The 23,315-nt window shown below is 47.3% G+C and overlaps 1 protein-coding gene across 3 annotated transcripts in view; it reads right to left on the minus strand.

The window, feature by feature from the left end:
* The window catches only part of SCAPER (S-phase cyclin A associated protein in the ER), an 86,460-nt gene extending 63,278 nt beyond the window's left edge, over positions 1 to 23,182 (minus strand). The window contains exons 1-14 of one of the 3 annotated variants that reach the window (XM_081964977.1): positions 23,046 to 23,108; positions 21,634 to 21,696; positions 17,643 to 17,718; positions 15,997 to 16,114; positions 15,522 to 15,592; positions 13,713 to 13,907; positions 8,668 to 8,768; positions 8,042 to 8,158; positions 7,114 to 7,278; positions 5,177 to 5,435; positions 4,617 to 4,829; positions 3,344 to 3,514; positions 1,762 to 1,837; positions 1,474 to 1,591 (exon numbers count right to left, since the gene is read on the minus strand). In XM_081964977.1, the coding sequence (XP_081821103.1) occupies positions 1,474 to 1,591; positions 1,762 to 1,837; positions 3,344 to 3,514; positions 4,617 to 4,829; positions 5,177 to 5,435; positions 7,114 to 7,278; positions 8,042 to 8,158; positions 8,668 to 8,768; positions 13,713 to 13,907; positions 15,522 to 15,592; positions 15,997 to 16,114; positions 17,643 to 17,705 (1,667 nt within the window). In that variant the 5' untranslated portion in view covers positions 17,706 to 17,718; positions 21,634 to 21,696; positions 23,046 to 23,108. Of the gene's footprint in view, positions 1 to 1,473; positions 1,592 to 1,761; positions 1,838 to 3,343; positions 3,515 to 4,616; positions 4,830 to 5,176; positions 5,440 to 7,113; positions 7,279 to 8,041; positions 8,159 to 8,667; positions 8,769 to 13,712; positions 13,908 to 15,521; positions 15,593 to 15,996; positions 16,115 to 17,642; positions 17,719 to 21,633; positions 21,697 to 23,045 lie in introns of all 3 variants that reach the window. The other 2 variants (XM_081964976.1, XM_081964975.1) reach the window with 2 other exon arrangements.
* Positions 23,183 to 23,315: the final 133 nt, after the last annotated feature.

Raw genomic sequence — 23,315 nt, forward strand, 5'->3', positions numbered from 1 at the left:
CACTTGTATGATTGTGATGATGATGATGATGATGATGATGATGATGATGATAATAATAATAATAATAATAATAATAATAATAATAATAATAATAATAATAATAATAATAATAATAATATAATCATCATCATGAATAATAAAGTTGAGTGACTGTGGAAAAAGAAATCGTGTGTTGTCCCCATTGTAATTGGAGCCCTTGGAGCAATACCTAAAGGGCTCCCTCGCTATTTGGAAATTCTAAATTTATCAGACTTGAACATTCTGATTCTACAAAAAACCACCCTACTTGGAACATCTTATATCCTCCAACGTTACCTTAACAGTTCCTAGGTCCTTGGTTAGGACTCCAGCTGTTGAGCTACCAACCAGCCTCAAAGGCTGTGAATCTCACCAAAGATTAACCACATAACAACAACAACAACAACAACAACAAGAACTGCTAAGACCGTTCAGGCATAGGTCATGGAAAATCTTCTGTTACTCAAGTAGACTAGGCTTCTCTTCAGACAGTTTGGATTTCAGGTTTCAGCAGCACAATCAATAGGGAGTCCAAAATATTTGAAGGTCATACAATATCTAAAGAATCTTCTTCAAGTCAAGTTCAACTCCTAAGAACTTTAGACATTAATGCGGTTTTCTTGGCAGTGATATCAAAGTGGCTTTCCACTTCCTTATGCTGGGATTCTACTTCACCTTCTCAGTCTAAGCCATAATTAAGGATTTCCTTATGATTTCCCAGCCTAGTACTAACCAGGACAAACCCTGATCAGCTTCAGCCTTAGTCAAGGATGGTCAGGGGCTGCCAATTCTTGACACAACACACCTCTGATGATACAGAAGTGATCTCCCTCTGTCTTCTTCTGGGATATGTTTTTGGAGGGCTTTCTAATCTAAATGAGCCACGGTGGCGCAGTGTTAGAGTGCAATACTGCAGGCTACTTCTGCTGACTGCAATTTGGCAGTTCGAATCTCACCAGGCTCAAGGTTACTCCGCCTTCCATCCTTTTGAGGTGGGTAAAATGAGGACCCAGATGGTTGGGGGCAAGAGGTTGACTCTGTAAACTGCTTAGAGCGGTCTGAAAGGGGTATATAAGTCTAAGTGCTATTGCTATTGCTAAATCCAGGCTTGGAATTTCCTAGTGCGAAATTGTTTTTTTATATATATAAAGTTTTTTATTTTTCATTTTCATACCATGCAATCACATGTATACTATTACATAGCCAACATCATATTGTATTATTAAATGTTTGCATCAATTCGTCTTACCATCAACTCCCAAAAACAATTATTGGCTTTTCTGCTCTCCATACACCCTATTTTGTACTTTATCCATCACTTTCTTCTCCCCCCTAGTGCGAAATTCTGAATGCACCCAAATTCCCTACCTTTGAATTATCAGTATTTATTACTCATACAGACTCTCATTCACTCCCCTCCGAATAATGGAATCAAAAAGTTTAAAAAGTAAAGACCTCTTGCGAGACGGAGAAGAGAGTTTCTCGTGCATGTGGATTCCGTGGCCCGGTGGGCGAGCTGGCTCTTCTTCCACAATGTCTCCCCAGGAATTATTTTGGCGCCACGATTCACGAGCTGCGAATAAACCCCCAGAGAATTGTGGGTTTTTTGAAGGTGAAGATGATCCAGTTATCCAGGATAACTGGCCATAATTGCGTGATGGTGGTGAAGAGAAGAGGGCTCTCAAATTAACTGTGAATGTTGGCTGTTTTAAACAGAACTCGCTTTGAGAAAAGAATTTCTACCTTCATAATCTGCCAGGACATCATTCCAGTCCATGGAAATGCCGCAGAAGGATATGCTGCCACTGCCCAGGCTGGCCTGAAAATTCAGAATGCCAAAGAGAATGTCAGTGACAGGGTAGAAAGTGGAACTCCCCTTCCCCTTGTTCCTTTCCACTTTCTGCAAATCAGAAGAGCAGCTATGACAGAGTCCTCAGCTTATGACCACAGTGGAGCCTGGGATTTCTGCACTAAGTTGTTGGGTCATAAGGCAAGTCAGATACATTTTATGAATTTTAACAGCTGCGATTAGGCTAGTCACCTGGGTGAGAAGCGAATGACACAATTGCTAAGGGAACCCAGTTTCTCCAAGAGGTGATTTTTTTTTGGGGGGGGGGGATTGGCAAAAAAAGGTGGCAAATTGGGATCACGTGTCTGCAAGATGAAGCAACTGTCGTGAATGCAAACTAATTTGCCAAATGCCTGAATTGCAATCACTTGACCACAGGTGTGGTAGGAGGGTTTTAAGTGTAAGTGCAGTTGCAAATCCCTTTTTTCTGAAATTATGGTAACTTCAGACTGTGGTTAAATGAATGTTTGCAAGTTGAGGAGTACCTGTTAGTGAGGATTTTAACCTACCGTATTTTTTGGAGTATAAGACACACCTTTTTCCCTCAAAAAGAGGGTGAAAATCTGGGTGCGTCTTATACATTGAATGCAGCATTTTTGGCCTCCTGAAACCCCGCCCCCTTTGCAAAAATGGCTGTGCATAGCCTTTAGGAGGCTTTCAGAGTGCTCCTGTGGGCTGGGGAGGGCAGAAATGAGCGAAAAACTTTGCTTTTTCTTTTGAAGAGTTTCCCTTCTCATCCAAGAAGCTTCTTCAGCTCTGACTGGATGGTGGGGAATGGAAGGATTGATACTCCTTGCAGACAGCTGGTCATTTGCATCCTTTTGGAGAGCCGTTGAGGCCACTTGGAGGTTTATCTGACTCCTCAGGGTCACCTGAGTACTGTAAATGGTTGCTGTAGTCTGCAATTTTTTCCTCTGGAAATCCATTCCTACTCTCACCCCATTCGAAAGGTGTCCATCTCAAATTGTACAGCTACAAGTCTGTAGAGATTCTCGGCCATTCCGGGTCATGCTTGTCCCAAAGGTGCTTATTTTTCAGGAGGCAATTGGACTTTCTGGTTTTTTTCTTTTGAAGACGTTTCGCTTCTCTTGCAAGAAGCTTCTTCTGCTCTTCAAAAGAAAAAGGTCTTCAAAAAAAAAAGAAAAAAAGAAAAGAAAAAGGAAAGTCCAGTCGTCTCCTGAAAAATAAGCACCTTTGGAACAAGCACGACCCGGAGGACTGAGAAACAGACTTTGGGAGACAAGGAGTTAATTTCTACACGGTTCAGAAAAGGAAACCTCGTGATTCAGAAATACTCTTGTATATTTTTCCTGGCCCCCCTATTACAGAGTGAGGGCCCAGCTATTCTTCAATGTCAAATAGTATATCAAAGAACGGCGTTGTCTTTTCGAGGCCGAACGGGATCTGGAAAAAGAGCCGTTCCATCAATGTCAGTCGTTCCCCCCCTCCGCCCCCCCCAACGAACTGCAAACTTACAGAGAAGTCGCCGTCGTTGTCCGTTTCTAGGTTGATGTCGGTGTTCTCCTCGGCTTCGATCTCTCGCGTCAGCTGCTCCTCTTCGGCGATGGCGCTTGCGATGGCCTCCTCGTTGGCTTTCTCCAGGCGGTCCGCTAACTCCTCTTTTTTAGCGAGCACCTCGGCCATGGACTGCAAAAAAGGGGAACGGGAGGTCAGAAAACCAGGCTGGGAAATCGGAACAATACTACTCAGGTAAGGATCACGGGGGAATTGCCTAAAGTTTACGGGTTGGGTGGCTCAGTGAGAAGAGAGAGGTGGTTCTCGACTTACAATGGTTTGTTTAGCGACCGTCGAAAGTTACGACGACAACGAGAAAAGTGACTTGCAAACGGTCGTTACGCTTATGTTTTAAGAGCCACGGTGGCGCAGTGGTTAGAATGCAGTACTGCAGCTAATTCTGCTGACTGCCGGCTGCCTGCAGTTTGATCCTGACTGGCTCAAGGTTGGCTCAGCCTTCCATCCCTCCGAGGTCGGTAAAAGGAGGACCCAGATTGTTGGGGGCAAGAGGCTGACTCTGTAAACTGCTTAGAGAGGGCTGTGAAGTACTGGGAAGTGGTATATAAATGCTATTGCTATTCCTTTTCTCCTTCCTTCCTTCCCAGTGGTTAGAATACGGTATTACAGGCTGATTCTGCCCCCTGCCAGTAGTTTGATCCTGACTGGCTCAAGGTTGATTTCAGCCTTCCATCCCTCCGAGGTCGGTAAAATGAGAACCCAGATGGTTGGGGGGCAAGAGGCTGACTCTGTAAACTGCTTAGAGAGGGATGTAAAAGCACTGTGAAGCGGTATATAAATCTAAGTGCTATTGCTTGCTTGCTCGCTCACTCCCGATTGTTGGGAGCAAATATGCTGACTGTGTAAATTGCTCAGAAAGCACTATAAAGCACCCTGAAGGGGTATATAAGTCTAAATGCTCTTGCATTCTTATGACCATTGCAGCATCCCCAGGGTCATGTGACATACGAGTGCCGAAAAGGGAGCACTTTGTGTGCGCACTCATCTGGGCCAACACCAGGAAGAAGAGCTGAGTGCATGCGCACTGGCCAGCAAGTCTTCCAGTTACTGCGGTGCATGCGTGCTCACGATCAGCTGGCCGGCACGCATGCTCATGCTGGAAAAACCTGGAAGAGGAACGGGTGACACCGCGCATGCCAGGCAACATGGCTCCATGTGCCGCTTCAAGCATGTGTGCCATAGATTGGCCATCCTTGGTATAGACGAAGTTGCTTACGTTTGAAATATCTGCGGGGTCCATTTCGCTTCCGCTCTTGACATTCCCTGCTCCATCGCTTGGGGGAGCGACGGAGAAGACGTGGCCGTCCACCTGTGGACTCTCGGAGTTGCCTTCGACGTCTATGAGAACAAGCGGCACTTCGGAAACGGGTAGCAAAGGTCCGGTTATCTTCTCGGAGACCTTGAGCTCCTCCAACACCCGGCCTGTGAACTGATGTGGGATAGGTGCAAAAAATGGGACGTGTGGGATTTCGGGAGGCCAAAAATGCTATATTCAGCGTATAAGACGCACCCAAATTTTCACCCTCTTTTTTGGAGTCTTATACTCCGAAAAATACGGTATTGTTTGAGGAATCTACCTGCCTGGGAGTTTTGTTTGCTGTGGGTATGTTGCTTGGAACCCTGACAGTATTGTTTAAATTGCTCAAGGCAATTCAATCCTTTTATTTTTTCTTCTCTCTCCCTCCAAATCTCACTTTTCTTCCTCCGCTTATTCTCACAGGCAATCCAGTTATTGTAAAAAAAAAATAAACCCCCTGCAGACTGCATGATGCTCACCTGAGTCCTCTCGGCGAGCGGATGTTCAGACGGATGGCAAGGATCTTTCAGGATGAGATCTCCTTTTTTCGACATGCTGTCCTCGGTCAACGAAGCCTTTTGCCTGTGGACCGGTGGAGGGAGAATGACGTTTTCTTTGTCACTGTCGTCTTTAAAGTGCGACAATTCCGCAGGCGAAGTGGTTTTGGGAGCCAAAGCAGAAGTTTTGGATCGAACGGGCCTTCCTCGCTGGACGGTCTCCCAGCCTTCGGCATCTCTCCTCTCTGCATGGGAAAGCCAACCAAGAAAACCAGGAGGAAAACTTAGCAGCGGAAACAGATTTTTGGGTGAAGAAAATGCTCAGCAATAATCTTTTGCCTCCGCTGTCCGTTAGACGAAGGGGGTGAAAATAAATATGTTGTCAGTAGGCACTAAAATTACTTTCCTCTTGAAAACGGTTGCAAGGAGACCCCCAAAACACATTTTGGGCCAAGAGTAGGGGTGATATCCAGCAGGTTCTGGAGAACAGGTAGGGGAAATTTGGAGTAGTTCTTCTATTACATGGGAGGGATGAACCATCTGTTGGGCTGCCCCCCACCCCCACCCCCAGCCTAAAAGCCATTTAGAAGTGCTGCCTTTCAGGGGGCTCCATCTGGAAGGACTGACCGGGAACCTGATTAGTCACATGGCAGGACCAAGTCACAGGAGACCTGTTGAGCTGGAGGTGGGGATGGGGGGGGGGGGTGTTCCTTCAACTGAAGCATCTATTTAAAAGGCTGTCTGTCTCCTGCGGATGGACTGAGGGATCCTTCCCTTCTTGCTGAAACAGGCATTCAGTGTGCATGTATCAGGGAGGGAGGGAGGGAGGAAAGGAAGGGGGGAGAGGGAGGGGATGGAGGGAAGGAGGAAGAGGGACGGAAGGAAGGGGAGGGAGGGAGGGAAGGAAGGAAGGAGGAAGGAGGAAAGGAAGGAAAGGGAGAGAGATGGAAGGAAGGAAAGGAGAGGGAGGGGAAGAGGGATGGAAGGAAGGGGAGAGATGGAAGATGGTAGGGATGGAGGGAGGGAGGAAAGGAAGGAAGGAAGGGGAGAGAGGGAGGGGAGGGATGGAAGGAAGGAGGAAAGGAAGGAAAGGGAGAGAGATGGAGGGAAGGAAAGAAGGAGAGGGAGGGGAGGAGAGGGAGGGGACGAGGGATGGAAGGATGAAGGAAGGAAGGAAGGAAGGAAGGAAGGAAGGAAGGAAGGAAGGAAGGAAGGAAGGAAGGAAGGAAGGAAAGAAATCAAAATAAAAAAGAGCTCTCTAACTTTCATCATAATGAGCTAAACTGACCTGGATTTAGGCAACTCTTGATGTGCTTAGCAATTTACTAGCCGCTGTCATGTCAAACACCCCACCCCCAAAGCTTCAGATCCTTCCACTCTGCCATTTACCCTGCTGGCTGCCTCAAAACCAGAATTAAACACTTCAAAAAGATCCCAGAAACGGCACCCAACCTTCCCAAGACCCGCCCCCCCCATCTCCCCCCCCCCTCGACCAAGGGCTCCATCGCTGGAAGGCGATTAGGTTGGAAAGATGCCAGATACTCCCGACTTAAAAAAGAAAAGAAAAGAAAAGAGGAAGGCAGGGAAGGCATGGAGAAAGAAGAAGTGGGAAGGGGCCCTTCTCCCCCCCCCAACCCCCCTGGTGAGTTGCTGGATGGGGAAGGACGCCCAGCGCATTCCCCAAGGATGAGTCCTCTGAACCGAGCGGAGAGGATTTCCGACACGGAGGCGGAGACGTCGCTAACGTCTGCAAAAGGTTTAGAACAGAATCAGCACCGGTCAGCGGCCAGGTGGTCTGAATTTTGATCGTGGGGACGCCGCGACGGTCGTTAAGTGTGAAAAATGGTCCTCGGTCCCTTTTTCCCCAGGTGCCGTTGTAACTTTGAACGGTCCCTAAATTGGAACAGGGGGCAAAATACTTGCCCGTTCTGCGGGAGGGCTTCTGCGCTGCAGGGGGCCGCTGGGGCTGGGCTGCCTCCTCCTCCGAATGGGGAGCCGCTCCTGGGTGGCTGGCCTTGACTTTGTCTGCCCAGCTGACCCCAGAAGGAGCCAGGCGGTTGGAGGTGACGGTCGCAGGAGGCCCTCTAAAGAGAAGGAAAACTCATCATCTCCGGCCATTAAAACCACCTGCCATGTTCTACCCCCGGGAGGGCAAACCTATGGCATGTGGAATGCTCTGTGCGGGCATGCCCCTGCGCCTCCCGCCAGCCAGCTGGTTTTGGGGTCTCTGCCGCGCATGCGGAGACCTGTGGGGGGGAACGCGGGGTTGCACGTACATGCATGGGGTTTGGGGGCGCAGGGGGTGCGGCATTAGCCCCCCACACCCTGCTTTTGGTTTCAGGAGGCTTCAGGGAGGCCTGCTAGGCCCAAAATGGGGCACGGGGGGGGGGGGTTGTCGCACGCGTGCACGGAGGTAGTGCGGTGGGTCATGTGCACATGCACAGGGGAGCTGCACATCGCATTGTGGGTGTGGGCAGGTGCCGTTGTGCGCACATGCGTGATTTCGGCATGCGAGGACAAAAAGGTGAACCATCCCTATTCTACCCCGTTCTGCCTGGTGTAACGTCTGGTGCCTGGCCTTGTCCCGCTGGCCTGGGAATCCTGGGAGTTGAAGTCCATGGGTTTTAAAGTTGCCAAGGTTGGGCACCCCAACAAGGTGCCCGTGAAACCCCCAATTGATCCCTCTTTGGCTGTGAAAGCTCCCCTGGCTTTTTCCCACCCTCGCAGGTGATGAGAGAGCAGCTGGGAAGCAGTGAACAAAATGACTATTTCCTCGCTTCTGTTCGGCCGGTTGCAGCCCACCCATTTTGCCCTTGAGAGAGAGTAAAAGCTGTTTCATTTGCGTACCCGAAATTGAGGCTTCGGCGGGCGTTGGATGTCACGCTGATTCTGTCGGTCGATGGGCTGGGAATAACATGGCGCCCTGGAGACATCTTCTTGACCTCCCACGCCAGCGAGGTTGGCCTGAAAAAAGGATGCAGAATACTCAGTCGCCTTCCTTTCCCCTGCCATTAATAGCACATCGCTCCTAGGTGTTGCAATGCACAGGGAAGCCCTGAAGGATCCACCATTAGTACAATGCTGCCTTGCCCTTTTCAAGGAAGGAAGGAAGGAAGGAAGGAGAAAGAAAGGGAGAGAAAGTAGGCCAGGAGTGGAAAGAAGGAAGGAAGGAAAGAAAGAAGGAGAAGGAAAGGGAAATGAAAAACAGGGAGGGAGGCAGGGAGAGAAAGGAGGTAGGAAGTGGAAGGAAGGGAGAAAGGAAGGAAGGAAAGGGAGAGAAAGAGGCTGGGAGTGGATCGAGGGAAGGAAGGTAGGGAGGAAGGAGAAGAAAGAAGGAAGGAAGGAGAAGGAAAGGGAGAGAAAGGAGCCCAGGAGTGGAAGGAAGGAAGGCGGGAAAGAAAGAAAGAAAGAAAGAAAGAAAGAAAGAAAGAAAGAAAGAAAGAAAGAAAGAAAGAAAGATCTTTCCCATTCACCTGCTTTGAGCATCGGCCTTCTCCAACTTCTCCTGCAGCTGAATCCAGTCGATCAGGGCCTTGAAATCCCGCACATAATTGTCTAACATCATCAGCACTTCCTAGAAAGGAGGAGAAACCTGATCAAAAGAGGAGCTTGGCCTGTTATTTTACCCAGCAACAAAATAAAATAACTCTCCAGATTTCTCCCGCATTGCTCCATCACAAGAGTTCCATTGCAAAGCACAGGCATCCAGCTGGTGTATATGTGTGTGTGTGTGTATTTTTGTTTGTTTATTATTTGTAACATCAAAACTTTTAACTGCCCATCCCCCTCACACAGAGGGGCTCTGGGTCAGGGGTGTCCAAACTTGGGAACTTTTAAGACTTGTGGACTTCAGCTGGGGAATTCTGGGAGTTGAAGTCCACAAGTCTTAAAATTCCCCAGTTTGGACACCCCTGCTCCTCTTTGAGTCAAGGCGCCCCAAAAGAAACGGCTCGCGGCCTCAAGTGTGCAACTAAGAAATGCAACTGAGCCAGGAAGGGCAAAAGGTTTTGAACGTCCCGGCCTAACAATGTGCAGCTTCCTAGCGCTGAGCCCATCCAAACAAGACCCAATTATCCTTCCAGGACTGACGGTGCAGACCCAAATTACAGTTAATGGCCGAAAGGGACGTCTTTCAGAAAAAGGCTTATCCAGACGCATCAGGGCAGGGCAGCCGTAACTTGAGTCCGACGTGAGAAAACTCAGACGAGGGGCTGGAGCTGCTCCCCCCACCCCCCCGACGCAGGGAGGCTCGTCTTCCTCCCTGAAGTGACAAGGGGTATTTTGTGGAAACAAAAGTGCCTCTGAAAGACCCTCGTGGCCAGCATCCCGATAACGGCGGATGGATGTCCAGCTAAAATTACCAATTACTTTGTCAATTGGCTGTGACGGATTCGATTGGTTTGTAATTCAGGCTCGTGACCGGCGCGCCCTGCCGGAGGGTTGGCGCCATCCCTTGTGTGGGGACGACACACAATCCCTGTGCGTGGGGCTCTTGCGTCCCGACTGTCGATACGGGTCTCCTTTTTATCCAGAGACGCGGCAGGTGTCACCTGGGATGCTGAAGGGGTAGAAACGCTGGACCACTTGGGGATGGTTTCTCTCTCTCACACACACACCCATCCATCCATCTCTCTCTCATTTTCTCTTTCTCTCGTTTTCTCTTTCCCGTATCTACCCATCTCCCTCCCTCCCTCTCCTCCTCTCATATTCATTCATCCATCCATCTCTCACTTTCTCTTTCTCTCGTCTTCTCTCTTTATCCATCTCTTTCTCTCTCTCTCTATCCATGCATCAATCCATCTCTTTTTCGCTCTCTCTCATTTTCTCCCTCTCCCTCTCTCTCATATCCATCTCTCTCTCTCTTCTCCTCTCATATTCATCCATCCATCTCTCACTTTCTTTCTCTCATCTTCTCTCTCTATCCATCCATCTCTCTCTCTCCATGCATCCATCCATCTCTCTCATTTTCTCTCTCTCTCATATCTATCTCTCTCTCTCCTCCTCTCATATCCATCCATCCCTCTCATTTTCTCTTTCTCTCATTTTCTCTCTCTCTCTATCCATCCATCCATGCATCCATCCATCTCTCATTTTTTCTCTCTCCCATTTTTTTCTCTCTCTCTCTCCATCCATCCATCCATCCACCCCCCCTCTCATATCATAGGAGAGAGAGAGAGTAAGTGTGAAAAATGGTCATACGTTTTTTCTTGTTTTTTTTTCCTCCTTTTGCTTAACACTAAGACGAGAAGTCAACATTTGACTTCAGAAAACATGGCAGTGCAGGCACAGAAAATGATTTAAAACCCACACTATAGTTGTAAAAATCAACACATGCATCTAACTCTATTTTCCCACCAGACACGGCTTGACTTATTGACCGTTTTTAAAATCTGTGGATTATTTTTATTGAAAACAAGGGTTAACATTAAATCGGTATGATTGCGCCGTGGGTTCGGCGGAGCTAAAGATGTTATAGATTCCCACCAAGCCATGCATCCTGGTACGATTTAATCTTTCCAAGACGCATCTTTGTGCAGTAGGAAATTCCACACGTTTTTTTTTTTAAAAAAACCTAAATTTCGTAAACAAAGCAACGGTCAGATAATCCTACCGCTCTGCCCTGCCAACTCTTTTCAGAAACAAGGGTTTGTGTTTTCATGCTTATGTTTTGAAGAAGTCTTGGCCGCGTAGCCTTTCCCTTCCCAGCGGAACATGAGTGAAATCCCTGGAATTTTTGGACGAGGTCTTGGATCGGCAAAGTTGCCGTCCATATAACGGACTAATTCTTTCAGCCGTAAATATTTAGAAAATCGTAATCCAATTACCCAGCAAGGCAATCAGACTCTGCCCTTTTTTTTTCTTTTTGTAAAAAAACAAAAAATCATTGGGGAAATTTCTTGAGTGAGAAAATCGTGGTTGGTTTTTTTTTTCCCCTTAATGTGAATTAAATTGTATTAAACCAACAGCCGGCTTGGGAGCCACAAGGCGCTGTTTGTTTTCCAAATTCACTTAGGATTTTGATTTGTAAACTAATCTTGCTGCCGACTTGGCAGCCTTTTGTGGCAGGAGAAAAACTACATATTCCTGAGCTAACAAAAATCCTGTTTTACGCACAAAAGTTTGCTTCCAAAACTGTGAGAAGGAACTGTTAAAAGAGGGAAACTACCATCAGTTTCTAAGTTTTGACTACAGGTAGTCCTCGACTTACAACGGTTCGTTCAGTGACCATCTAAGGTTACAGCGGCAGTGAAAAAAGTAACTTATGACCGTTTTCCACGCTTATAACTGTTGTAGCATCCCCTGGGTTGCGTGATTTACATTGGGATGCTGAGCAACTGACTCACATTTATGACGGTTGCAATGTTCCGGGGGGGAGGGGGTTGTCACGTGATCCCCTTTTGTGACCATCTGACAAGCCAAGTCAATGGGGAAGCCGGATTCACTTAACGACCGTGTGACTAACTTAAAAACCGCAATGATTCACTTAACAAACTTGTCATTAAAGTAACAACTGCAGTGATTCACTTAGCAACCGTGGCAAGAAAGGTCATAAAAGGGGGCAAAACTCACTTAACAAGTTTCCCACTTAGCAAACAGAAACGTTGGCTCTTCCTTTTGGTCGTTAAGTCGAGGACCCCCGCCCTCCTGGCTTTCCCCGGCTTCCTTTAACCCCTTGCAATGTTTCGCTGACTATGACGCCACCTGAAAGAATCAACCTATTGTTGCCCAGAAGCCGGGAAACTCAGCTTCCAGTTGAGTTGGGGGCCAAAGGCAGCCCGGCTACTGGCGGCAATGTCTGTTTCCCATCAAAAGTCAGATGGAGAGAGCCAACTTGTGCCTAGACCCACCCAGACGCTGTTTATACCCGGCCATCAATCAAACTCCCTCGCTCACCACCGAGAAGAACGATAGCTATCTCTGCAGACAAGGGGACAACGTGGGGGGATTAAAGAGAGCGAGGAGGGAGCCTGGCCGAGGTGTGGGTCCCAGCAGAATCTCAACAGCGCCCCCTACAGAGACAATGGGATACTGAATGAGGAAAGCTGTGGCTTGGTAAATCCAGGAGTCTCCATTCATCTCAGGAGGAGGAGGAGGAAGGGGGAAACCATGGGTGGAGATTTTAGAACCAAGCGGAGAGAAGATTCGTAGCTCAGGGTGTGAAGTTTATCTCTGTATCTCTCACCTGGGCTGTTGCCTTGCAGATGTTTCGCGACCTAAATAGGTAAATCTCTTCAGGGGAGAATTAATTATTTTTTTAAGCAGATGATTACATTATTTTGCCCAGTGTTTCCAACAATGGCCTTTTCAGGTTACTACTTTTAACAGCACTTGGTTGATGTTATTGTTATTCTGCATGTTTTAAACATGATGAGTCCTGTGTAGGTAATCTATCTATATAATCTATCCATCCATCCATCCATCCATCCATCCATCCATCCATCCATCTATCTATCTATCTACCTACCTATCGAAACGGCTGTGTGTGCCCGTGTGTTCCAGCGTAACTCTGGAACGCCTTGAGCAATTTTAACCAAACTTGGTACACAGATGACTTACTCTCTGGAAACAAATACTGTGGGGGGTAAGACACACCTAACACCCCTGGGTGTGTGGGTTCTGTTAAGATACAGCCTGTTGCGCCTTACAGTGGCTTCTTAAAGGATTGTACAGACAGTCCCCGTTTAGTGACGGACTCCTACGACGACTCTTCATAGTGATGATGATGAAAAGGTAACTTTTCAAACAATCCTCACGTCCTCACCTTTGTGAGTCTGTAAAGCAAAGCTGAAGTAAGATCGTAAGCACAACTGTGCTTTTTCCTTTGCTTAGTGACCCAGTTGCCAGTCCCTATTGTGGTCGCTAAACAAGGACCATATAAATCTGTTCGATGAGTTAAAAGGTAAAGGTTCTATTCGTTCCCGACTCTAGGGGGCAGTGTTCATCTCTGTTTCAAAGCCGAAGAGCCAGCGCTGTCTGAAGATGCCTCTGTGGTCATGTGGCCGGCATGACTCAACGACAAAGGCGCACAGAACGCTGTTTCCTTCCCACCAAAGGTGGCTCCCATTTTTCTACTTGCATTTTTACATGCTTTCGAACTGCTAGGTTGGCAGAAGCTGGGGCCAGTCACGGGAGCTCACTCCGTTACGCAGTGCTAGGGATTCGAATCGCCTAACTGTCAACTTTCTGATCGACAAGTTCAACGTCTTAGCCACTGAGCCCCCGCGTCCTTGTTCAATGAGTTACAGAGCAGCTAAATTACCGTTTTTCTTTCCTTTAAGTTTTTTACTTTTAACCGAGTTCACGCCGCAGAAGTGAAGGGAGGCGCAGGAGGAAGTGACACCACTGCATCACTGTAAAAATCTTGGAAAGCTTTCAGGAAGCATTTCAAAAAGCAAAACGGAGTCCTGAGAACATCCAAAGATCAAACATCCATCTCTCCTGGCATCCAAAGACCATCCATGATGCCCAAGTATCCATCCACCCCCCCGCCCCCACAGACCAACCCGGAGAGCCTTACTTTGCATTCTACCACGCTCTGATCGGATTCGCAAGTGACGTAGATTTCATCCACGGCGCGCCTTAGGTTGTCGAAAAGGAACGCCCAGTATCGCGCCCGGAGGTCCACTTTCCGTGGCTGCCTTGTCTTGGTGGGGCTTTTATAGAAGGTCTTCTCCCCGGAGGCTGGCGTGATTTTGCAATCGGACGCCGTGCTCTGCAAAGGAGATTCGAAAAACACACCCGTGCGCTAAACCGAGTTTTCCACCGTCTTTTTTTTAAAGTAAATCTCAATCGTTTAGGTTTGCCCACGAGACCAAGCTATTCACCACGATTCGAGAAGGGTCCCCCCCTAGATTAGTGTTTCTCAAACACGGCATCCTTTAAAACCTGTGGGTTTGGCTTCCCGGAATAGGGGCACGGGCTTGGAACAGATTGGTATTTTTCGAAGTTGGCTGCTTTAAGATGCATGGATTTTCTCTCTCCAAATTCCCCAGGCGGGAGAGTTGAAGTCCACACGATTTAAAGGGGACACGTTCGAGAAACACAGATGTCCATCAAACGAATCACGTATCGTGGCGTTTCGTGCAAAATGGAGAGTTTTGTTATCACTGCTAGCAGAAACGTAACCCTAATCCCATGGTTTAGGACAAGGTATGAACCCTGACAACCAGCTTCCTTGGCTTAATTCAGGGGTGTCGAATCTTGGCAACTTGTGCACTTTAGCTGAGGGATTCTGGGAGTTGAAGTCCAGAAGGCTTAAACCTGCCAAGGTTGGACAAACCCTGAATTAATTAATAGTTCACCATCAAACCATCACAATGGACGATCCCAGCCCTATGTTTTAAGCACACCAGGGCTTATTTTTGGCTTAAGTGCAGAGAGGTTTGCTTTGTCAAACGGCTTCCAAATGGATTATTTAAGAACTTATTTAAGATTATTTAAGAGCTGCCTCCCTTAACATATGGAAATTAATCTCCTGTCAGCTGGCCAGGCCTGCTGTTACAAGGCCGGCTGGCCTCCAGAGGATGGGTGTTCAGTTTCCATTAGGGGGAATTTAGTGATCATTTCACTGTGGGGCGCTTTCGTTTTGCATCTAATGCAGTCCAATTATTGACACTGAACAGTTGGGCGTTTGTGTTACGGTGGGCTCTTTTCATTCCCAGGATAATTCCAAATGCTAGTATCACTGGCTCCCCCAGAGAGTGTAAAACTACACTCAGCACATGTGGATGAACTTTTGAAAGGTTTTTTTTCCCCTTTCGCTTTGGCTGATCATTTAAAATCTACCCTTCCCATCCCTGTTAGCTGCTGCATGGGCAATGTAATGGCCTACATTAGGACAGGGGTGTCAAACTCAAGGCCCGGGGACTGGATCTGACCGGGGGGGGGGGGTGTCAGGAGGGCTGGAAACAGTGAAGGACCGGCCCGAGGTGCCCCTGCCAGCGAAAATGGAGCTGGGGGGAGGGGCTGCATGTGCCCCTCCCAAACTCCACTTTCGCTGGCAGAGGGTTGCAGGAGGCTGTCGCAGCTGAAAATGGAGTTCAGGAGCTCGTTTTTGCTGGCACAGCGCTCAAGCCACCACAGCCGCCCCCGACGCGGGTGATGTCGAGCCGGCCACGTCGACCCTGGCCATGCCGAGCCTGCCCCACCCCCGAGGTCAAACGCAACCCTGATGCAACCCTCAATGAAATCAAGTTTGACACACCTGCTTTAGAGGTTTGATTAAAAGAAGTAAAATGTGACTGGATTTATTTGACCGATTGCAGTTTTCCAGAATTTGGCTTGGTTTCAGACGCTCGAACATTAAACAGAATAAAACAGCACCTACCTGCTTGCTAATTTTGTGTGTTCCTTGGTTTATCCGCTTCGATTTTGCCCCCACCTGCCACTTGGGTTTTCCTGCAAAAAGACGAACTTCTGTTAAAAGAAAGATTTCTTTTTTAAGGACTCAGGAGTGGAGATTAGTGCCCTTCTCTCTCCCAGGCTATTACCAGGGTTCACAGGGGTTGTGTGTTGTCTTCCTTTAACAGTGAGTTGTTGAACAGGCCACGATGGCCTGACATACATTACCCAGAAGCCATTAATCACAGCTTAGATTTCAGGGTTACCTTGCACCAAACCAAAACAATAACAGCAAAGACCACTGAGATAATTTACCAGCGTTTTTTCAAACTTGGCAGCTTTAAGAAGGATGGACGTCAATCTCCCAGAATTCCCTCATCAGTCATGGCTGACTAGGGAATTCTGGGAGTTTAAAGTCCAAGTTTGAAAAATGCTGATTTGACACAACGTCAAGCACGTACCTTCCTCCTCCTTGTTCTCCAAAGGGACACTCCAAGCAATCAAGTTCCTTGCAGTGCGACCCTCCTCGGCTACTATTTTCCTGACTTTGTCGTGACTGTTGGAGCGCTGGAAAGAAGCCTACGGAAGGGAACAAAGGTTTCAGATAATTGCACCTGGCCTTTGTCAATTCTGAAAGCTGAGGTCCACGAGTTGTAAACTGGCCATAGCTGCCCACTGCTGGCTTGGGCCGCTTCTGTCTCAGAGGCCTTGGAATGCCAAAAAAGGAGCCAGGAACAGAAACTTGAGATCGATCACCAAAAATGACACCGAGACCTACAACCAGCTCATGATGTCCTGGGATTAACAGAGTTGGAAGGGACCTTATAGGTCATCTAGTCCAACGCCCCCAGCTCAAGATCACAAGAGCAGAGAACTTACATCCCCTCTTGCTGTCACTGGATGTAGCTCATGGCATACTTGGGAAGAATTCACTCTCACCCAAGAGAATCATCTTGGATGGAGTACTCAGATATGTTTAGTTTTTCAACCACTTGTGGTCAGGCTTTCCTTACAAAATACAGAACAACCTAGTTGGAAAGGACCTTGGAGGTCTTCTAGTCCAACCCCTTGCTCAAGCAGGAAACCCCCTACCATTTCAGGCAAATGGTGTCCAGCCTCTTTTAAAACGTCCAGGGTTGGAGCCTTCACAACTTCTAGAGTCAGGCCATTCAACTAATTAATTGTTCTGACTGTTGCGAAATTTCTCCTCATTTCTCTCCTTGACTAACTTCCATCCGTTGCTTCCTGTCCGGCCTTCTGGTGCTCTGGAGAAGAGGTCGGCCCCCTCTTCTTTGGGGCAGCCCCACCAGTTCCTTCTTGCCTGGTGAACCTCAAGTGCGAGGGCTTCAGGGCTAAAAGCCTGGGTTTCCCCATCGTTAAGAGTGAAACGACCCAGATCTACAAGCCGCTGGTTTTTTAAAAAGAAGTTTTCAAGGGGAAAAAAAAAAGTATGGCAAATGTAAACAGAGAGAGGTCCTGTGGTTTGTAAAACTCTGGCAAAGTGGTGTGCCAGATTCTGAGGGATGCATTCAAACCCTTGCAGCAGACCACATTTTTTTAATCAGGGCAAATCCAGAACAGATCATCTCCTTTCGTGGATGACAATTTTCAGATACCTAAGTGATTGTAACGTCGGGGGGGGGGGGGGGGAGCCCAGTTATCAGAGGCTATAATTCATGTTGCTCTTCAGGATGTACTGTACATTGAGAGCATATGCACCAAAGACAAATTCCTCGTATGTCCAATCACATTTGACCAATAAAGAATTCTATTCTATTCTATTCTGTTCTTCATTCCAATATCTATTCTATTCTATTTTATTCTTTGTTCTTTATTCCAATATCTATTCTATTCTATTCTATTTTATTCTCTGTTCTTCATTCCAATATCTATTCTATTCTATTCTATTCTCTGTTCTTCATTCCAATATCTATTCTATTCTATTCTATTCTATTTTATTCTCTGTTCTTCATTCCAATATCTATTCTATTCTATTCTATTCTATTTTAAACAAACAGCCATAACTTGAGGACTCCCTGCATATGGTCACAGCAGGAGCGAAGCCAACCGCCAAAACATGAAGAGGCTGTCAGAAGGGAGGACTTACCATCATGTTATATTTCTCCTCTGCGTCAACAGATTCGCTTATCACATTTTTGGCTGAACCCATGAAGTCGTCATAGCTGTGTAACATACAAAAAAAGACAGGCATTTTTAACAACAATGAAACAGCCGCCAACGGTGTTTTCGGGCCAGGACACGGAGCACCACAGAACATTTACACCAAAGGCACAGAACCTCGCTGAAGCCTTGGCAGCAACCTGTAAATTACCACTCTTCGTTTTGGTTAGACTCCGTCGCTGCATTTTAATCACGCCGAATTAATCGACATGTAGATGATTCAAAAACGAAGCTCTTGCTGTGACCTTACTACGTTTTGGATTGGTCAAAAGACCAGCGTGGAGTAGTAGTCTAACCCTCGGACTAGCAAAAGGTTCCGAGCCTTTGGTGTCCACCATGCAGTGAATTCAATTATTCTGCTTTGCCGGGGAGCAGATAATTTCTTCAGACAGCACCATACTAACACAACATGACTTTTAAGCTAGCATTATTGGGGACTTGAAGCCGATGTTGTGGAGACAAGCACAGCTGAATGGTCATTTCATTCCTTAAAAGACTTTGCAGACTAGTGGAAAACCCAAAGTCGTTTCGCAGGGAACCTTTGGAAAACATTTAGCAGTGCGCAGTCGATCACTGTATCGCCTTCGTTCTCACAGAAATAACACGTTCCTTTTTGTCCTTTTGCGCACGCAATGGCCATTCACCGTTTAAAATACTTTCTGCCGTATCTTAATAAAAAGCAGCAGCAACAACAACAAAACAACCAACCGTCAGTTTCTTGACAAAACTTCACGGCATGAATCCTACAAATCGAACAAACGTTAATGCAAATAGGTAAGCAATGCAGCCAGGATGTCTGAATTATGGGCAGGTTCTACAAAGAATAAAGTAAAATTTTGCCACCTTTAAAAGATGTGCAATCCTGGCCAGTACACCACAAAGTACAAATGGCTTGGGAAGCGTTCTTGAAAGGGGCTTTATAATTAGGCATCTTTATAGAAGAAGCAAAAGAGCAGGACATGGTCCATCAATTCAATGGCCCCTTCTCCGCATGGGGTTTTTACAGAGGAATTATTGAGTCTGTCATCTGCACCTCCTTAACTGTCTGGTTTGGCTCTGCAACCCAAGAAGACAGACACGGACTTCAGAGGAGAATCAGAACTGCAGAAAAAACAATGGCTGCCAACCTGCCTTCCGTTGAGGACCTGCACACTGCACGAGTCAAAAAGAGGGCTGTGGAAATATCTACACACCCCTTGCATCCTGGACATAAATTGTTTCAACTCCTACCCTCAAAATGACGCTATAGGGCACTGCACACCAAGACAACTAGACGCAAGGACAGTTTTTCCCCGAACGCCATCACTCTCCTAAACAACTAATTCCCTCACCACTGTCAAACTATTCACTAAGGCTGCTTTACTATTAGTCTTCTCATCGTTCCCGTCACCCATCTCCTCCCACTTATGACCGCAGGACTGTCACTTTGCTGCTTGTATCCTTACAATTTATACTGATATTGTTTCCTGATTGCTTATTTGTATCCTGTGACTATCATTAAGTGCTGTACCTTAGGATTCTTGACAAATGTATCTTGTCTTTTTATATACACTGAGAGCATCTGCATTAAAGACAAATTCCTTGTGTGTCCAATCACACAATTAAGAATTCTATTCTGTTCTGTTCTAGTCTATTCCACTCCATTCTTTCCATATTCTGTTCTGTTCTACTCAAGATGCCTCATTGGATTGCGCCAAAAGAAGGGTCCACTTAAGTCTACTTAAAGCTCTTCCAAAGTTGGAAGTCTGTTACTTGACTTGGGTCTCTTATTTCCTTGCCAGCCTTAGAGAAGGAAGCTGGCTCATCCAGAGTCCATCTCTAGGAAGGACAGTCGGGTCTAGTGGCTATCCAAAGCCCAACAGTGCCAACGATATCTACTTAGGCAAAAACTAACACTAACTGCAGTTTCTTTCTGCTAGAGTGATCTTCTCCAACACAAAGTCCTCGGCTCAAGACAAAAAAAACACAAAAACCACACGCCCCACAGGGAAAACAGTCGTTCTAACAAGGATAGAAAAATACACCTCTCTCTTTGATCGCTTCTGTCTCTTGGCAAAGAACCAGAGGGTGCTTGGGAATAGATTCCACAACAGATGGGTTTAAAAGACACATTATACCAAAGGCGGCTTTGTATTTATTATTCTAGTTAATGGTGGAATAACATAAATTTCCCATTGTTTTGATTCCAGAGGAGTTTAAAACAATATTTTCCTTTCTTGCAGAGTATGATTTTAGAAGAGAACTTTCAATGGGCAGGGAGAGGTGAATATCCTGGTTTTTGTATTTTTTTTTTAACCACTAAGTACATTATTTGACTTCTGTGCAGAAATAACAGAGGGAACTTAATTTTCAACTCATGGGAAAAGCACATTACTATGGTGGTGGCAGGTACATAACGCCCTCAACGATATTCTGAATGGAACCATCCTCTTTTTATTTGTATTAATCTTGCTTTTTATTTTGCCATTTCAATGAGGCCTCAGTGGGATTTTTTCCATTTTACAAATGGAATTCACCATATTCTAAGACCCAGTGTTTACTGTTTACTCCAGAATTTTGTAGTAATATAATACAGCAAGCCAAGGCATTGCTGAGACTGAGTTTTATTTATGCTGGTTTACATTTTGGGGAGGGGGGGGAAACCCCTCTATAAAACGCAACAATCTATAACTGTTTTATGTCAGTATAAGAAAAAATGTCAAAACTCTAACTGCAACAAAAATGAAGCTATGCAATAACAAATCTAGGTATGAGTGGCTGATTTGTTTAGGTTACCACTGTTTCCTTTCTACCTTCCAAAACATGACTTTGCTTTAGCTTTGCTCTTTTTCGATGCCAAAACAAAATCAATTCACGTTTGTTTATTTGCTTGCAAATATGTTTCTACTGGTGTGGCAACCAAGCTGAAATGCTACCCTTAAACCTCTGTTTCTCTTTAGCTCAGGAGCCTCTCTCTTGATGGAAATGTGTCCATTCTACCTCGCATCCAATCAGGCGACAAGATGACATACAATGTCAGAGGAGGTTATTTTAACTCAAATAAATACAATAGCCACGAGACTTGAAGCCTTTTAAAACCGGATACACTAAGAGAAAAAAAAAACCAACAACAACCCACAAACGTTGGACAAGCAATCACCAATTTTGAGAGCAGCTCAAGACGCTGTGTAGATTAGACTAAAAGGGGGAATTAAATGGAAGCATCTTAGCCTAGCGCAGGGGTGTCCAAACTATGCTGGCTGGGGAATTCTGGGAGTTGAAGTCCACAAGTCTTAAAAGTTCCCAAGTTTGGACACCCCTGGCCTAGCGTCAAGGCGACTGGTTCGTAATCTAACAACTGGTTCTCTGCTCAATTGTGCTTGCAAGCCGAGGACTTTGTGTTGCTAACTTCACGATTGCAGGATTTGCTTAACGACCAAGGCAAGAAAATTGTAAAACAGGGGGGAAACGAACAACTGTCTCGCTTAACAATGGAAATTTAGGGCTCAACGGCGGCCGTAAGTCGAGGAATACCTGTACAGCAGCCAAAACGGGTCCTGGTTTTTAAAGAGAAATGGCCACAAGCTGATCTTCTAGGAATGCCCCTACTCCCCAAACGTCCCCCCCCCCAACTGCCAGGGGAGGCATGACCATAGAGACAACCATGCAGGAAGATGACGTGGGAGAGCTGTGGAAGATGGCAGAAGGCTGAGCTTTCCCCACCTGTGGCAGTGGCCCAAAACATGCAGGAGGGGGAGGGGGGAAAGAAGCCAGAAAGGTTGGGGAGGGGCAGAGCAAAGCTAGCTAAAGGGGGGAACGCCGTGCAGCGGGATGGCCGAATTCTGCCCCAGTAACGCCACCACAAGAAGCGCACAGACCCTGAGAGTGCTACACCAATGTCCAGTCATTGAGGAGAAAAAGAGAAGGGCTCTTCGTACCATGACGGGCAAAGGTTAATGTCCTGCTATTGGGACTTTTAATCCTGATAAACTGTGCAGCCACTTTGGGGGGGAAAAGAAAAGAGAACATTACACAGGGTGAAAACGTTCAGCAGTTAAAGACACACCCCTCCCTCGGGGTCGGAATCCTTGACCCAAAGTGGCGTTTTGGCCATCGGGATCCATCAACAGCGCCTTGGCCATCGACCTTCAAGGCTTAACACAGTTGACCAAGGCTTCAGGCATTGCCACTTCTGAAGGTTTATAGCAGGGGTGTCAAACTCAAGGCCGCACCTGGCCTGCGGGGTGCTTAGAACCTGCCCCAAGGATGGCGGCTTTGGGGCCTCCATTTCCTCCTCCCCCCTCTTGACTTTTGTCCTGTTTTTAAGTCAGAGAACGTATGTGTGTGTGTGTGTGTGTGTGTATGTAAAGGTTCCCCTCGAACATATATGCTAGTCGTTCCTGACTCTAGGGGGCGGTGTTCATCTCCATTTCAGAGCCGAAGAGCCAGCGCTGTCCGGAGACATCTCCGTGGTCATGTGGTTGCCATGACTCAATGGCGAAGGGGCACAGAACGCTGTTCCCTTCCCACCAAAGGTGGTTCCTATTTTTTGCTGCTTGCATTTTTACATGCTTTTGAACTGCTAGGTTGGCAGAAGCTGGGACAAGTCACAGGAGCTCACTCCGTTATGTGACGCTAGGGACTCGAACCGCCGACCTTTCTGATGCACAAGCTCAGGTCTTAGCAACTGAGTTCCCCCCCTTCTCTCTCTCAAAAAAGTAGGGAAGGAAGGAATTTTTTTCATGAATCTAAAATCCTATATCATCATCTTTCAATGACCCCATAATCCCTTGGGCAACTGAATGGAGCCTAGCAGAGTGTTTACTGGCTGGATGCCTTTCCTGTCGCGGAATTGTATTTGGCCAATAGATTCTCATCATCATCATCATCATCATCTTGCCCAGAGAAATACCTGCCTCTACCTAGGATCGAACTCACAGCCTCCTGATTGTGAGGCGGGAGCTCCACCACTCTTATCTACATCTGACTCCTTTATTGCACACAGGGACCAAAGGAGTCATTCCAAGCGGGAAAGGGGGCCTTGCCCAGACACTGAGGGATGAGGGGGCGACCCCCCACGAGGAACCCCCCTCCTCCCCTTTCTGGGCCGCTTCGTCCCTCACAGGGAGCCTGGCAGCCCTTCGGGTCCTTTCACACGTGCAGGCGGACACGCGTGTTCAGTGCGAATGGGGCCGGGCCGGGGCTGCGAGCGAGAGGATGGCCGGGGGTGGGGAGACCCCGCGGGCGGAGGAGGAAGAGGAGGAGGCCGGCTCGGTTGCCCTGGAGAAGCGGCTGGAAGGGCGGCCGCCATGTTGCCGGCCGGGCCCGCCGCCGCCTCAGCCCGACTTACACTCGCCGCCGCGCAGCGCCGGTCCGCCTACGTGCGTCCCGCCGCTGTGACGTCATCTCGCCCCGCCGGTAGCCCGGTGCCGCGACGAAATTTTTTTTTTAAAAAAGCCTCTCGGAAGAGGCGGTAGCCCGGCTTGGAGGCAAAAAAAAAAAAGCGGGCGCCACCGAGCATGCGCGCTTTCCTCCCGCGCGTGCTCGACAGCGCCTAACGAAGCCGGCGGGCCCTGAGAGCTTGCCCTCCTTGGCGTCGAGCCATGTCTGCGCATGCGCT

The sequence above is a fragment of the Natrix helvetica genome (assembly GCF_964273705.1).
Source record: "Natrix helvetica genome assembly, chromosome: 12".
Classification (NCBI taxonomy): domain Eukaryota; kingdom Metazoa; phylum Chordata; class Lepidosauria; order Squamata; family Natricidae; genus Natrix; species Natrix helvetica.